This window comes from Lucilia cuprina, chromosome 4 (genome assembly GCF_022045245.1).
Source record: "Lucilia cuprina isolate Lc7/37 chromosome 4, ASM2204524v1, whole genome shotgun sequence".
Lineage (NCBI taxonomy): Eukaryota > Metazoa > Arthropoda > Insecta > Diptera > Calliphoridae > Lucilia > Lucilia cuprina.
Window position 1 is genome coordinate 87158168 of NC_060952.1, and position 18377 is coordinate 87176544.

Sequence of the window (18377 nt, forward strand, 5' to 3'; positions counted from 1 at the left end):
ATATGCAGGCCTTTAGTTGGTACCAGTCAGCATCTAGAGGTCATTGTTTGGTACAGTTATAGCTTCATCCGTAGACGTATTACATTTACACACGCCTAGAACCATATTGACACCAAAGTGGTTATAATTTTTTAATAACTTTCGATGTCAAAGAATGAACGGATAGTTGTCAAACCAAAAAAATAACAACAATTCATTGTCAATATGACATAAAGCGTAATCGAAATAACAACAATGTTTTGTTGCAGTTAACAACGAATTGTATCAATTTCAGTACTTTTCTACCAGGTTTTCCCTCTGTGATAGTAGTCTTTTATTTGCTAATATTTTAGGTCTAGGTTTTGGTTCCATTAAGGGGTTTATTTGATACCATTTTACCTTTAACCGTAGTACTATTTTAGGCCTTCATTTAGTACTATTTTAGATTTAATAGTAAGCTAGTTTTGAGAAACAATTCCTGCTTCATTCCTAGGATTATATTTGGTTCCATTTTGGTTATTAACTATTCAGAGATCAAACACAATTTTAGATTTAAAACTTTAATATTTTCATAAAACTTGGCAGAACTTTTTTATTTTTTTTTACTATAATAAAACAACACTTTTTATTATATCAACTAATTAGCATATTCTGACAGAAAAAAAAATGTTAAAAAATCAGCCTTTATTTGTTGTTAATATTAAAATCTCTGTTTAAACAGATATTTAAAAAAATTGCACTTGGTTTTTGCTAATATTTATAAAAAAGTGTATGATTTAAGCATTTGCTATCATGATGGTGTTAATTTTCATACAGTTTTATAGGCAAACAAATTTATACTTTATGGAACGTTTGAAAAAGGCCTTAACGAACAATTTTTACAAACTTAATACAGCATATATATAAAATAAATATTTTTTTTATTCAAGTCTTCTTTTTCACTTAAACTGTTAATAGCATTTACAAATGTGTAAATAATAAAAAAAAGAAATAAAATGAAATCATATTTATAAAAGAGAATGTGCAAATATAAACAGAAAACATTTTTTTGTGGTGTAAATATATACAATGTTTACAATTTGTTTTTATTTTATTTGTTTAAATATGTATAATTTTTGTCATTTTTTGTTGTTAAAATATTATGCATTACTGTACTTTGTTTTTGGTTGCAGTTTGCCGTCAGTCTTGTGGTCGCTGCTGGTTTTTAATTCTAGATAAATAAACAACAAAAAGGCTGGACATATAAAATAAAAGGAAATGCTTTAAACAAAGAGAGAATTTATAAAATTTAAAGCAAAAAAAAATGTATTTTGAAGAACTAAATAGATGCATTTTTTATACACTACATAGACTAGACTATAGACTAGACTACAGACTAGAATATAGACTAGACTATAGACTAGATTACAGACTATACTATAGACTAGACTATAGATTAAATTATAGACTAGAATAGACTGTAAACTGGACTAAAGACTAGATTATAGTCTATACTGTAGACAAGACCATAGACTAGACTATAGACTAGACTTTAGACTAGACCGTAGACTAGACTATATACTAGACTATAGACTAGAGTATGAACTAGACTATTGACTAGACGATAGACTAGACTATGAACTAGAATATTGACTAGACTATGGACTAGACCATAGGCTAAACTGTAGGCTAGACTATAGACTAGACTATAGACTATAGACTAGACTATAGACTAGACTATAGACTAGACTATAGACTAGACTATAGACTAGACTGTAGACTAGACTATAGACTAGACTATAGACTAGACTGTAGACTAGACTGTAGACTAGACTATAGACTAGACTGTAGACTAGACTGTAGACTAGACTATAGACTAGACTATAGACTAGTCTATAGACTAGACTATAGCTAGACTACAGACTAGACTATAGACTAGATTATTAACTAGACTATAGACTAGAATATTGACTGGACTATAGACTAGAATATAGACTAAACTGTAGACTAGACTGTAGACAGGACTATAGACTGAACTGTAGACTAGACTGTAGACTAGACTGTAGACTAGATTATAGACTAGACTATAGACTAGACTATAGACTAGACTATAGACTAGACTATAGACTAAACTATAGACTAGACTATAGACTAGACTATAGACTAGACTATAGACTAGACTATAGACTAGACTATAGACTAGACTATAGACTAGACTATAGACTAGACTATAGACTAGACTATAGACTAGACTATAGACTAGACTATAGACTAGACTATATGCTGGACAATAGACTAGACTATAGGCTGGCTACAAATTCATTTTCATTTCTTATACTTTTTAAACAAGTTATTGATGAAATGAAATTGAATGAAATTAATACAAAAATTTAAACGGAAATTAAAAAAGAAAATAATTGATAGCATTTCCTTAGATGAGGACAAACCTTATTAATCCTACAAACATTTCACACAATAACTTTTAAAATTTATAAGAAAAATTTTAGAAATAATGAAAATTTTTCTCAGAAAATAAAAAACACGATGAAAACCTATCAAGTGGAAACAAACTAATGTTTTAATTTTATTCACCAGTAAATGAAGCGTTTAATATAATTTTCTTTTATTATAACAAATACAAAATAACAATCAATATAAAAATAATAACAAACATTAAAATCAAAAACTATTTGTTGGCAAAATTACTCAAAAAATTTAAATTAAATTATTCCGACACTAAAATACTGACTGTATTACTGAGCAGTGACTATCTTTACTTACGTTTTAAAGTTACTAAGGCGCTACGTATGCTTGTATCACCATTAGCACTTGCAACAAATATATATATATAAATGTATAGATACATACGGGTGCAACACTCTCTTGGCAGTTTATATATGAATATTTGTATGCACATACATAAGTTCAATTGTAATTTATGGCATGCAGTAGAATTCAAAGAATGCCTTTGGCACAAAACATTTGATTTTATTTCTAATATATTTTACTTTTTTTCTTAAATTTTTTTTGGTTTTCTTAAATTTTTTTAGTATTCAGCTTCGCTGCTCTTCTCTATAACTATTACATTAGAAACTATAAATTGAATATATTGTTTGAAATTGTAATAAGAAAAAACGTGCATATAAGTCATTTGTTATAGATTATGACTTAGAGAATTGTTTGGATATTTTTATCATGATAAATTTGTAAAACAAATTGCAATTTCATAAGGTGCCAAAGTATAGTATGTGATTGTGTCATATAATATTAATATTGATCGGAAATATTTTTTAAAATATAGAATTATAAGGAAACATATAAAAAGGAATATTTTATGAAGACTACCTGAAAATGCATAAAGAAAGATTTCGTTTTATATACGAAAATTCTTATTGAACTAATGAAACGTTTCTTTTAAGTATTGAATAGAAAACATATGATGAACGAGTTGCCATATGTATTGTCATTGTGTATATACTAGGCTATAGACTAGACTATAGACTAGCCTGTAGACTAGACTATAGAATAGACTATAGACTAGACTATAGACAAGACTATAGACTAGACTATAGACTATACTATAGACTAGACTATAGACTAGACTATAGACTAGACTATAGACTAGACTATAGACTAGACTATAGACTAGACTATAGACTAGACTATAGACTAGACTATAGACTAGACTATAGACTAGACTATAGACTAGACTATAGACTAGACTATAGACTAGACTATAGACTAGACTATAGAATAGACTGTAGACTAGACTATAGAATAGACTATAGACTAGACTATAGACTAGACTACAGACTAGACTATAAACTAGACTATAGACTAGACTATATACTAGAATATAGATTAGACTATAGACTAGACTATAGACTAGACTGGACTATAGAATAGACTATAGACTAGACTATAGAATATACTATTGACTAGACTATATAATAAACTATAGAATAGACTATAGACTAGATTATTAACTAGACTATAGACTAGAATATTGACTGGACTATAGACTAGAATATAGACTAGACTGTAGACTAGACTGTAGACAGGACTATAGACTGAACTATAGACTAGACTATAGACTAGATTATACTCTAGATTATAGATTTGACTATAGACTAGAATATAGGTAGACTAGACTATAGACTAGAATGTAGACTAGAATATTGACTAGACTAGAATATAGACTAGACTGTAGACTAGACTGTAGACTAGACTATAGACTAGACTATAGACTAGAATATAGACTAAACTATAGAATAGTATATACTAGACTATAACTAGACTATCGACTGACTATAGACTAGACTATAGATAAACTATAGACTAGACTATAGATAAACTATAGACTAGACTATAGACTAGACTATAGACTAGACTATAGACTAGACTATAGACTAGACTATAGACTAGACTATAGACTAGACTATAGACTAGATTATAAACAAGACTATAGACTAGACTGTAGACTAGATTATAAACTAGACTATAGACTAGACTGTAGACTGGACTATAGACAAGACTACAGTTTTTACTATAGACTAGACTGTAGGCTAGACTATATACCAGACTATAGACTAGACTATACTAGACTATAAAATAGTTTATAGAATAGTAATATAATCCAGATCATGGACTAGACTGTACTGAATTTTTCATGCCTGACAGTCCATCGGAAAGAATGAGAGAGTGGGAGAGAGAACAAAATGTTTGAAATTGTAAACTAGTAGTAAGTTGACATTTATTGACATTTCCATCGGATATATTTTATAACAATTGAACTAATGATTGACTTGTTTGTAAAAATCTATAAATTTTTTTACAAATGTATTTTCATGATGCTGGCTATTGTAAATAGAAAGTCTGTCTATCCAATGATAAATTGAATTATCAATAAAATGAAATTTTCTATTACCCCAAGAAATTTATCTAAAATGGTCGATTGAGAGAACAGAGAAAAGACAAAAAAAACAAATATTGAATGGTCTGCTAGCAAACACACACAAGCGGTAAACACAAAGACCAACTAATGATAAGTAATATATTGAAAAACTACATACATAGAAATTTTTTAAATACTCACACTTTAGGCCGGAAGTACATGACAAACACTATTTATTTCCTGCAGTTTTGAAAGGAAAGAATTTGAAAATGAGTAAAAATTATGATGAAAAGTAAAAGAAGCAGTTTAACTAACAATACTAGACAATCAGTAAATGTAGATTGTATGTGTAATTTTAAAGATTTTTCTAGAATCATACTAACTTAACAAAAAAATCTTTATCATGTACCAAATATTTCACAAAGAATGCAGGCAGGGGGTACAGTTATAGGCAAAATTAAACCTACAGCTTATTAAAAGAAAGAAATTTTCAGAGAAAATTTCTATAAAATTGGGCTACATGGTATATTAATTTAAACGATTTATAATCTCAATTTCCCTAAAGTGTGTCTTCAATTTAATGCTGCACTGTAGCTCAATTTATATGCAATACATGCCAAAAAATGTCATTTTAATACAATCATTTATCACTTGATTATTTATTGTTAAATTTCACATATTCCAAGTATTCCACAAGGAGGAGGAGGAGAAGCGGAGGAAGAGAGTTAAACATTTATAGACTAAAATTCAATTCATTACAACATGTAAAGTACTAACGTGTATGTCTGGTTATAAAGTTTACTTCCCTTCTATCAACATAACATACATATTACATTACTGCAGAAAGAGATAGCATTACAATGTGGTTATTGTTTCATGTCCTTTTTCCTCCCGTTACTCTCATTCATACAGTAACTACAAGCATTGAAATTTCATTATTGTTATTACCAAAACACGAATGCATATTTTTTTGTTCTAGGGATGTCCTGTGGGAATCCAAAAGGTGATTACACCACATATGTATGTAGTATATCTATCCCGAGCAGTATATAAAACAAAGTCACACAAACATAGAGATGATATTTTGTCAGAGGGTACGTAATTGGCAATTGAAGTTGCATGTATGGCATTAAAAGGGATTTTTTCATGTAAAATTTATGCGTTTAATGTTGCATGTAAAACATGAACAGCACAATATTTTTGTGTGAATTTCCAGGCAAAGTGCAAAAACATTTTTCTCAATCGTTTTTGTTAGAAGTGGGTGGGGTGGGTATGTTAGTATCGTGTGCGGCCAGTTTTTATAATAATTTATTTCTATTTAGTTTATTAAAGTATTCTATTTTTGTTAGGGGATTTATTGGAATTTTATTGTGGTTTTTGTTCCTAGATAAATAAACAATAAATATTATTTTAGTTATTATTAAAATCACTAGAGGTTTGTGTGAAATATTTATTTGAAGTGGATTAAATTGGGGAATTATAATGGGAATATAAAATTGATTTAATTAAATTTATAATAATATTTTCTATATTATACTCAACATAGACTGTAGTCAATATTTTAGATATTATAATAATTTTGACTATAGAATGCATTCTTTAGTCAACTTCAATCTATAGTCAAGACTATTGTCTATAATCTATAGTCAAGACTATAGTCTTTGGTATATTAGTCTATAGTCAAGAATATAGAGTAATCTATAGTCATGAATATAGAATAATCTATAGTCAAGACTATAGAGTAATCTATAGTCAAGACTATAGACTAATCTATAGTCAAGACTATAGACTAATCTATAGTCAAGATTATAGACTATTCTATAGTCAAGGCTATAGACTATTCTATAGTCAAGGCTATAGACTATTCTATAGTCAAGACTATAAACTATTCTATAGTCAAGACTATAAACTATTCTATAGTCAAGACCATATACTATTCTACAGTCAAGACTATGGACTATTCTATAGTCAAGACTATAGACTATTCTATAGTCAAGACTGTAGACTATTCTGTAGTCAAGACTATAGACTATTCTATAGTCAAGACTATAGACTGTTCTATAGTCAAGACTATAGACTATTCTATAGTCAAGTCTATAGACTATTCTATAGTCAAGACTATAGACTATTCTATAGTCAAGACTATAGACTATTCTATAGTCAAGACTATAGACTATTCTATAGTCAAGACTATAGACTATTCTATAGTCAAGACTATAGACTATTCTATAATCAAGACTATAGACTATTCTATAGTAAAGACTATAGACTATTCTATAGTAAAGACTATAGACTATTCTATAGTCAAGACTACTATAGTCAAGACTTACTATTCTATAGTCAAGACTATAGACTATTCTATAGTCAAGACTATAGACTATTCTATAGTCAAGACTATAGACTATTCTATAGTCAAGACTATAGACTATTCTATAGTCAAGACTATAGACTATTCTATAATCAAGACTATAGACTATTCTATAGTAAAGACTATAGACTATTCTATAGTAAAGACTATAGACTATTCTATAGTCAAGACTATTTACTATTCTATAGTCAAGACTATAGACTATTCTATAGTCAAGACTATAGACTATTCTATAGTCAAGACTATGGACTATTCTATAGTCAAGACTATAGACTATTCTATAGTCAAGACTATAGACTATTCTATAGTCAAGACTATAGACTATTCTATACTCAAGACTATAGACTATTCTATAGTCAAGACTATAGACTATTCTATAGTCAAGACTATGGACTATTCTATAATCAAGACTATAGACTATTCTATAGTCAAGACTATAGACTATTCTATATTCAAGACCATAGACTATTCTATAGTTAAGACTATTCTATATAGATCTATAGTCAACTTAATACTGTAGTTTAAATAAGAGTTAAATTATAGTCAAGACTAAAAACTGATCTATAGTAGTCTATAAACTTGTATACAGTCAAAACTATAGTCATTTCAAATAACTGTTTTGTATAACAAATTTGTATATCAAATTTATATCCAATTAATTTTAATAATTCTACACCTCCACCTAAATATAGTAAATTAACTCGTTATCTTAATGCTTTGTTGAATGTAATAAAATCAAAATTAATTGCTTAAAAATAATAGTTAAAAATTTGTTATTAAAACGAATAATATGAATTAGCTTTATAAATATTAATTGTTAATTTAAAATTGTTTCCGTTGCGCCTTCAAAAAACAGTCTATTAGACATTAAGTAAGAACGGACTACGCAAATTTTATTTGAAATTGAATTAAACTTTTTTTTCATCTACAATTTGTTGAATACTTACAAGTATCAGGCATGGAAATGTAAGGATTGAAATAGTACTAACTTTTACCAAAAGTGTACCTTTTAAAAGGTGAAGAGTACTAAATAATTTTTACAATTTTTTTATATCGATTGAAAAGAGTTCAAAGGAACTAGTCTGTGAATTAGTCTATTCACATGTCTGTAAACTAACCTGTGGACTAGTCTATTGACTACTTTGTAATTTAGACTATCGACTAGCCTGTGGACAACCATTTGGCGAGTCTGTGGATAAGTCTATTCACAAATCGGTAAACTAGTCTGTGGACTAGTCTATTGACTACTCTGTGATTTAAACTAGTCTATGGACTACTACTATTTATTAACTAGTCTGTGAAGTTCTATATAAAATAGTTTATTAACTAGTCTATGGACTGTGGACTAGTGCATTAGTAGTGCATACTAGTCTATAGACTACTTCATCTGTTTACTAGTCTGTGGTTTAGACTATGTACTAAGTACTCTACCGACTAGTTAGTGAACTAGTCTATTGATTGGTCTCTGGAATTATCTGGGTAAACGTTTGTGATCTTGTCTATGGACTCTGCTTTAGACTAGCCTATGGGCAACTTTTTAGGGTACTGCGCCATTGTGAAAAAAATACAGAGAAGTATTATAGTATAGAAATTCCCCTGCCTGTTGATATTAATAGCTTTAGACTGAAGAATGCTGTATAGTCAAAACTGGTCTATAATCTTTTCTACACTTTAGACTATAGAGTGGTCTATAATCCAGACTATAGACTGGTTCTGTTCTGTATTCAAGGCTGCTCTGTAGTCAAGGTTATAGACTGCTCTATAGTCAAGACTATATACTGCTCAATAGCCATGTCTATAGATTGTTTTACATTTTAGAATATAGACTATATACTAATCTATAGTCTTGACTGTAGACTGACCTATAGTTAAGAAAACTGAATGATCTATAGTCAAGGCAGACTATTATATAGTATGGACTACATTATATAGTCAATACTATAGACTATAACATAGTCAAGACGATATACTATTATATAGTCAAGGCTATAGACTGATCTATAGTCAAGACTATAGACTGATCTATAGTCAAGACTATAGACTGATCTATAGTCAAGACTATAGACTGATCTATAGTCAAGACTATAGACTGATCTATAGTCAATACTATACACTGATCTGTAGTCAAGACTATAGACAGATCTATAGTCAAGACTATAGATAGATCTATAGTCAAGACTATAGACAGATCTATAGTCAAGACTATAGACAGATCTATAGTCAAGACTATAGACAGATCTATAGTCAAGTCTATAGATAGATCTATAGTCAAGACTATAGACAGATCTATAGTCAAGAATATAGACAGATCTATAGTCAAGACTATAGATAGATCTATAGTCAAGACCAGCCTATGGACAACTCATTGCGGTACTTCATCATTGCCAAAAAAGTACAGAAGAAGTACTGATTTTCCCCTGCCTATTGATATTATTAGCTCAACAGGCATTGAGTCAACACTGCCTCTGATTATAAATGTGGAAATGCGAGAATATTTAATTGATTTTATAACTAAAATTTTCGGAACGAGTGCCTATATCTAACAGCAGCACACCTTCCAAAACCCATTCACTGTCTACTGTAATAGTCGAACATTTTGTCTACAACTCTTAAAACACCAACCAAAACAAATAACGAAGGCAAAACAAAATTTACATTTTACGCAGCTGGATAGAGAGAGAGAGAGAGAGTGGGTGCAAAATTTGTTTGGATTGTTTTTTTTTCGTACTATTTTGAAGTGACGTTGTTTTTTTGCGCGTTTTAACTAAGAACGAACACACAAGTGATTTAAAACACATTGTAAAAACGTAGAGGACGCCTAGCCACCTACACCTTCATTACTAAGTTCATAAAAATGTTTCTATAGAGTGAGTGAGTGAATGGCTGGTAGCAGTTTGGTAGTCGTAGTAATAGTAGTTGTTTAATATCATTTCATGGGTATTTTCTGTTTATAGAATCTGTTGTTTTTGTAGGATGAAGAGAATTATATTGTACTTGTTTGGCTATTTTGGTAACATATCAAAAACACAATATCGTTTTTTTCAAATTTATTTGTACTTCAAAAGATCTTAAACCAAAACTACAGCGGCAGCAGCAGTTGATTTAAACAGCAGCCAGTTTAAATCAAACAAAATTTAAATAAATGAATTACTTTGACTGATGGATGGATGGAAAGATGGACGGATGGATGGTTTGTTTAGTTGATTCATTGGCTAGCTGGCTGGCTGTTTGGTTGGCTAGATGAATGAATGCTTGGTTGATTGTTTCTAGCAGGTTTGGCTGCCGGCTGGGTGTTATTTTTCTGAGGGCTCAATAGCCATAGTCAGACATGACTATTTCATTTTATTTGTTTATATTTTTTGAAGAGTTTTTTTTGTTTTGTTTTTTAAACCAAGTATAAAAATAAACTTTTAACATCTGTTGCGACGAGAGCTTAATTTTATACCATTAGTAGATAAACTAGATTAAGTCAATTTAAGCTGGCTACAACAAAATTTGGGTATTCACACGGTGTGTTATCAAGTCTTATTGTCATATAATACTACAATTTTAACATTGTTAATCGAAGTCGAAACTTTTCATCGAAATTGTCATAGTTGAATATTTGCAATATGTACGTAAAATTGCTATACATTTATTATATTATAAACTTTTATAAAAAGAAATTAAAAAATTTTGTTATTTAAAAAAGAAAGAAAATTTTGTTTCGTATTTTAGTTGATTGGCAGAAAACGAACGTATAAAAAATAAACGCCGTCAGAAAATATGTCCGGCTTTGTCATAAACAGCTGTTTATGTTTATATTTGGGGAACACAGTCGTAATTCAGGTCTGAGTTGGGGAACAACACTCGCGTCATCGCGATTATTTCTTAAACACGCGTTCAGGCTTGTGTTTGTTGCCTGGCTTTCGTCAGTTTTGTGTCTCGCTCGCACTGGTGCAGTGTGTTACTTCATATAACTGTTCAAAGTTATATGTTGTCTACATTAACCTCGTGCTTTCGTATCACCTCAAGCGAGGTTGTTTTATTGGTGGAGACCATAGAATACTCAAACGTTTATAACCTGGTGGAGACCATTGAAACTCAACTGTTTAAACCCTGGTGGAGACCATTCAACCTCAACTGTTTATACCCTGGTGGAGAGAATATGTCTCTATGAAATGATTCAAAAAGCAAGCAGATTGATTAGATCAGGGATGTATTTTTATGTAAATACATACAAAAAAATGAAACAGCTGTTTTGATCTTATTTTGTTATTGTTTTATAACAATCGTGTAAACACGTGTGAAATTTCATTTTACTTTTTCCTTAGATTTTACGTACGTAAAGTGTGATCGTGTAAAGTGCCCTTGAGTGTTGTGCAAAAGAGAGGAAAGTAGTTTTTTGCTCGTGACGCCTCTGTATACCCTGTGATTGTAATGTGTATATTAAACAGGCTCCTGGCTCGAAGTTCACCTGAATATGACTCAAGCTAAAGCAAGTCTAATACAAAAATAACGAAAACGTTTTGAATAAACTACTAGAAGAGGGAAATTGTTCGCAGAGACAGTGGAGCTAACAGACGATGAGACAGCAAAAATGTCCGAGCCCACTAACTTATAAGTATCGTTTGTGTTATTATTTTATGATATATGACTTTATGACGACCGTGTGAATCCCCTAAATATAAGAATATAAGTGTTTTATGTATTAACTCAGGATTTTTACTTGCGACTGACTTTTTGTATCCCATGAAAGTACAGTTACAAAATTTTTTAAATTAAAAAAATAAATCCCCTTTTTAAATGTTTTCTTTTAAAAGATTATTAATTTAACTACAATTTATTAGCATAAATCCTGTCATAAGTCTGTCCTATTTTTATTATATACCCTTTAAAAAAGACTATTGAAAATGTTATCCATATAAAATAGTATCGAGTAAGAGTATTATATAATTTTAACTGCCTTAAGGCCTCAATTCAGCTATTTTTAACTCGTACAAGTAATTTGTAATATTTGGTATGGTTGCAAGCCCAAAAAAACAGCAGACCGGGCCAGTAAATACAGTGAGAGACAAAAATAAAGGAACTTTATTTGGAAATTTAGATTTTGATTTGTTTGTTGGTTGTGGAAAGTCCTCTCCAACACTTTTTCCCCTTAAAATTTTTCCAAATTTTACTATGCAATTTTTTTTAAGTTACCTAACTTTTATCCGACACTGTACTCTACTGCACATCTATGTACATTTCATGTCTAGCTTATGGCTATTTTCTCTCGCCTCTAACTCTGCCATGAACATAAAAGTGTGGCCTGGTTGAATAGCCATAGCTCACTGGCATGTCATCATTTGAAAGGTGGTGTAAGTCAAGTAGCTTGATTGAATGTCGTTCATTCAATGGGTGGCTGTATGAATGGACTGAATGAATGTTATATATGTATATGGCTAGATGTATGAATAACGATAACGATGCTATATGTCGACGAAAGCAACACTTTAATTTCATCTGTAACATCGTCATCATTTCATTGATGATAAAATGGTAAAATGTGCATATTTTTTGTCATATAGAAAAATATGCAAAGGTTAGACAAGTTGAATGGGCACGTACTAAAGTAGATATAAAATTGTAGTATTTAACAACTTAATGCTAAAAAGATCGAAATGTAGAGTTAAGAAAAAATTAATCAAATTAAAATCATTTTTAACTTTTGTTCAGCTTAAAGAATCTGAAGGTTTTACAGAGGTTTTTCTGATCTTTCTTACTTCATGCCTTACATGGTAATGAGTTTTTTAATAACTTACCATCATAACAATACCTTGCAATTGATTCGTCGCTTTGAAATAACTCGAGTTATACGCCGTTAAAGATTGACAACACAGTGACAGCTGTCTCAATCGAAAGCTTTGTTTTTCCTTCGGTAAAGAATTCTCTGCTATGTGTGAACTGCTAGAACTACTAAATTTGAATAAACTTTTGTTCTGCTTAATGAATCTGGAGGTTTTACTGTTGCTTTCCTGACCTATCTTACTTCATGCCTTACATGGCAAGGTGTGGTTTAATAACTTACAAAATAACCCGAGTTGTACTCCATTAAAGATTAACAAAACACACTGACAGCTGTGTCAATCGAAAGTTTTGTTTTTCCTTCAATAAAGAACTCTCGGCTATATGTGAACAACTACCTTTCTTTCTTGTTGTTTTTGTAAACTTTGAGTATAAATTTGAATAAACTTTTGTTAAGCTTAAAGAATCTGGCGTTTTTCTGATATTTCTTACTTCATGCCTTACATGGTAAGGTGCTGATTAATAACTTACCTTACAATTGGTTCTTCGCTTCGTATTACCCGAGCTACACTCCGTTAAAGATTAACAAAACACAGCTGACAGCTGTCTCAATCGAAAGTTTTGTTTTTCCTTCAATAAAGGACACTCAGCTATATGTAAACTGCCTTAATATATTGTTATTTTTGTAAAATTTAAGTTTTTACTTTTACTCTCTCTTCTCTTAAGTTTAAGTTTCATTCCTTTAATGTACCTTTAATTATTTTCCTAACTGTTTGCAGAACTTTTATTTTAATTTCTTTTTAGTTTTATTTGTTGTTTTCTCAGTTTATTAAAACTCTGTTTAATTTCCAAATCAAAATGTATAAAACAAAACTGATAAAATTATTTTAATAGGTTTTAATAACTTTTCTATAAACTAAGTTTGTATGAAACGCTACAGTTGTTACTATAGGATTCTATAGATCATTTGACATTTAAAAAACAAAATTTTTCCAAAGTTGTAGAAACTTTCTTATTCAGACTTTTTTCTGTAGAAGGCAGCCTTGTTTAGACTAGTTTGTTAAGAATAAAGATTGGTTTAGAAAAGTGTTTTGTATAGAGTCTTTTGTATAGAAAACTATTCTTTAAACTTTTTTCTATAGAAAAGTATCTTGATTAGAGTTTTCTCTATGCAAATGTATTTTGCCTAGGGTCTGCTATAGAAAAGTGTCATTTTTGCACAGTCTTTTCCATAGAAGAGACTTAGGAAAATCGAATCTTCTTATATTTTTTTCAATAGAAAAGTGTTATTTATAAGCTATAGAAGACTCTTGCTAATACTTTTTTATAAAATAGTAATTTTTTAGTATTTTCTATATAAAAGTATGTTCTTTTAACTTTTTTCTATAGAGAAGTGTTTTTTGTAAACACTTCGATAAAAAAGCGCCTTTCGTAGATACTTCTCGAACTTTTTCTGTAGAAAAATATCGTCTATAAAGCCTGTTTCTATAGAGTGTCTTCTTTAGACTCTTCTTGTTTAGACTTTCTAGCAAAATGTCTTGTTTATAAAGTTTTCTATATAGAAAACTGTCTTCTTTAGACTTTGTGTTATGGAAAAATGACTTCTTTTTAATTGTTTCTATATAAAAGTGTATTGCAATGACTTTCTAAAACTTGATTATAAAATAGTATGTTTTAGAATTTTCTATATAAAAGTATCTTTTTTATCTTTTTTTCTATAGAGTAGAGTTTTTTGTAAATATTTTGATAGAAAAGCGCCTTGACTAGAGACTTTTCGAGACTTTTGGTATAAAAAAAATATCTTCTATAAAGTCTTTCATCTAATAAGTGCCTTCTTTAGACTCTCCTTGTTTAGACTTTCTAGCAAAATGTCTTGTTTATATACTTTTCTTTATAGAAAACTGTCTTGTTTTGACTTTGTGTTATGGAAAAAATACTTGTTTAAAATTGTTTCTATATAAAAGTGTATTGTAATGACTTCTTTAGTATTTGTTCTATAGAAAAATGTTATAATTATAGACTTCTCTATAGAAACGTCTTGCTAAAATTTTTCTATAAAATAGTTCTTGTTTTTATTATTTTCTATAGAAAAGCATTTTCTTTTAACATTTTTCTATAAAAAAGAAGCCTTCCTTAGAGACTTCTCTAGCTTTTTCTATAGAAAAATATCTTTTAAAAAGTCGTTTTTCTATAGAGTATCTTCTTTAGACTCTCCTATGCAAATAATTTTCTTTAGACTATTTTCTATTGGAAAGTGTATATTTTTTATATCCTTTGTTATACAAGAGTGTCTTTTAAGACACTCTTCTTGCTGTAATATTTCTATAAAATAATTTCTTAGACTTTTTCTATAGAAAAGTAAAAACGTGAATCGTTTGTTATAGAAAAATATCTTACATATAGATTTGTAAAGAAAAGTGTTTTCTTTAAAGTCTTCTCTATAGAAACGTGTCTTGCTTAGACATATTTATACAGAAAATTGTCTTATTTAGAATATTTTCTGTAGAAGAATGTTTTAGATTATTTTCTATAAAAACTCATCTTGTTTAGAATTTGTTCTATAGAATGGTACTTTTTTATAATTTTTTATTTAAAGTTTTTTCTATAGAACATTGTTTTGTTTCTCTTTAGAAGATTTCTGTTAAAACATATCTATTAAAATACTATTTACTTTAAAAAATTTTTTATTTAAAATTCTTTTAAAAATAGTGACTTTTTTCTTTGGAAAAATATCTTATTTATAGAAAATATCTTATTATTAGATTTTTTTCTCTTTTTTATAGAAAAGAGTTTTGTACGAACTTAGTTTTATAGAATGTCATCAGCTTAGACTTTTTCCTATAGAAAAGTTTTCTGTTTAGAAACTTAAGACTCTTTTTCTATGATATATGATGTTCTATAGAACAATATCTTCATAGAACATTTTCTATCTTCTTAATGGACTCGTTCCTATAGAAAATTTTATGTTTAAACTGTATTTCTTCTTTAAAAACTTCTTCCTCAACAAATAAAATGTATATTCTTGGACTTTTTTCTATATAAAATTGTCTGTTATAAAAATATATTTTTAGTTTATTTTCTATAGAAACAACTCTTCTTAGAGTTTCTAAAGTATAAGAAAACTTTAAATGTTTTCTTATTTTTTGTGATTAGATATTTTTCTATAGAAAAATGTATTTTTTTTTATTATTTTCAATAGGAAAGTGACTTTTTTATACTCTTCTATGAGAAAATCTTTTAAATAAAACTATTTTCTATAGAAAAGGTTTTGAAAAGTGTCATATTTACTTACTTTTTCATGGAAAAGTGTCTTGTACAATATGCTTTAGAAAAGTATGTACAATGTCCTATAGAAAAAAATCCCAGCAAAAACTTTCATTACCAGGTAAGGAGTTAAAATGGTAAATTTTACTTACATAATTGCATTTTAAGTCATTATATCAATATGGTGATGTCATTGGATGTAATTACTTACCATAATGGATTATATATCTACACACAGAAGAGGAGTAATGAATAAGTCGTTATTAAAGTACTTCTATGTAATAAGAAGGATAAGTAGTAGTCATTGAAAAGTATGTTAATAGTTAAGTGGTTGCAATTGCAAGTCATTACCAAGGTTGGGGCCTTGATTATTCTATAGAAAAGTGTTTTCTTAAGACATCTGTATAGAAACGTTGAATTACATTTTGTGCAAATTTGCAATATTTTCCCTAGAAAAGAGGCCGATATTTCTTTGTTAGCTCCTCTTATTACATACATTCCTCTAATTTTTTTTTTGTTTATTTTTAACTTTTCACTTCTAAAATTAATTCATTTGCTTTTTTTGTATTTGTAAAGAACAAAAATTTCTAGTTTTTTGCACCTTTTTAAACCAATACTTATTTTTTTTGTAATTAATTTTCTTGGCAACAACCACCATGTATTTTAAATAAAACATTGTTTTTATATTTCTATTTATTTTCTATGTTTTATTTTAACACAACTTGTCCATGGGTTTTACCCTTAATGCATTTCAATGGTTTATATTACAAATGAACTGAACAAAGGGGATGAATGGATGGATGCATGCATGAATGTATGTTTATTTTGGAGCACTTGTTCTTTCGAGTATTATTTACACCTTTTAACAGAATTTTTTTCTCTTTTTTTCCTAAAGAAAAAAAGAACATGAAACAACATTTTAATGTTTGAGTTTTGAACTTTTTATATTTAGGTTTTTTTCTTTTTTTATTTTTTAAATCATGTGCATTGTTTTCTATAATGAACTAATGGATTTTTTTTTTCTTTTTTTCTTTTTTTCATTACAGGTATGTACATATCTGAAGACTGTTATAAACTTGATTTACTAAAAATATATATTTATACCCTTCACCTTCGTGAGAAGGGTATATATAAGTTTGTCATTCCGTTTGTAATTTCTATAATATAATTTTCCGACCCTATAAAGTATATATATTCTGGATCCTTATAGGTAGCGGAGATGATTAAGCCATGTCCGTCTGTCTGTCTGTCCGTCTGTCTGTCTGTATGTTTGTTGAAATCAGTTTTTAGAAGACCCCAGATATCTGCGAGATCCGAATCTTCCATAATTCTATCAGACATACGACCGGCAAGAACGCTATTTAAAATCAGCAAAATCGGTCCATAAATAACGGAGATATGAGCAAAAAACCGAGACAACCTCTGAAAATTTCATATAAAATTTAGATTTTTTATTCATGCTCAGACAGAAACTGCAAAAAACAAAAACAAAATACATAACAATACGGTAAATATTGTTATTGTAATTTGTTTATAAAAGCAAAGCAGAGCAAGAGCAGCAGAGCAAGAGTAGCAGAGCGAGAGCAGCACTAATGTTTTGTTATTGGCTAGAAATATGAAATTAAGTATGTAGAGCCTGGATTAAGTGAGAACCTATAAAGGGGACTTTCTGGTACTTTTTCGTTCTTCAAAAGGTATTTTTTGAAATTTCTATTATATTGAACCTAGAAACATGAAATTAAGTATGCATGGCCCGGATTAAGTGAGGACCCAAACAAGGGGAGTTTTTGGTACTTTTTCGTTTTTCAAAAGGTACTTTTTGCAATTTCTACAATATTGAACCTAGAAACATGTAATTAAGTATGTATGGCCCGGATTAAGTGAGGACCCATAAAAGGGGACTTTTTCGTTGTTCAAAAGGTACTTTTTGCAATTTCTACATTATTGAACCTAGAAACATTTAATTAAGTATGTATGGCCCGGATTAAGTGAGGACCCATAAAAGGGGACTTTTTCGTTCTTCAAAAGGTACTTTTTGCAATTTCTACAATATTGAACCTAGAAACATGTAATTAAGTATGTATGGCCCGGATTAAGTGAGGACCCATAAAAGGGGACTTTTTCGTT

The 18377-nt window shown here is 29.2% G+C and overlaps 1 protein-coding gene across 1 annotated transcript in view; it reads left to right on the forward strand.

Moving 5' to 3' along the window:
* Nucleotides 1-17443, forward strand: part of LOC111683357 — a 39642-nt gene extending 22199 nt beyond the window's left edge. The window contains exon 2 of the mRNA XM_046948255.1: nt 17297-17443. Within this exon, the coding sequence (XP_046804211.1) occupies nt 17297-17418 (122 nt within the window). The 3' untranslated portion in view covers nt 17419-17443. The remainder of the gene's footprint in view (nt 1-17296) is intronic.
* The last annotated feature ends 934 nt before the right edge of the window (nt 17444-18377 follow it).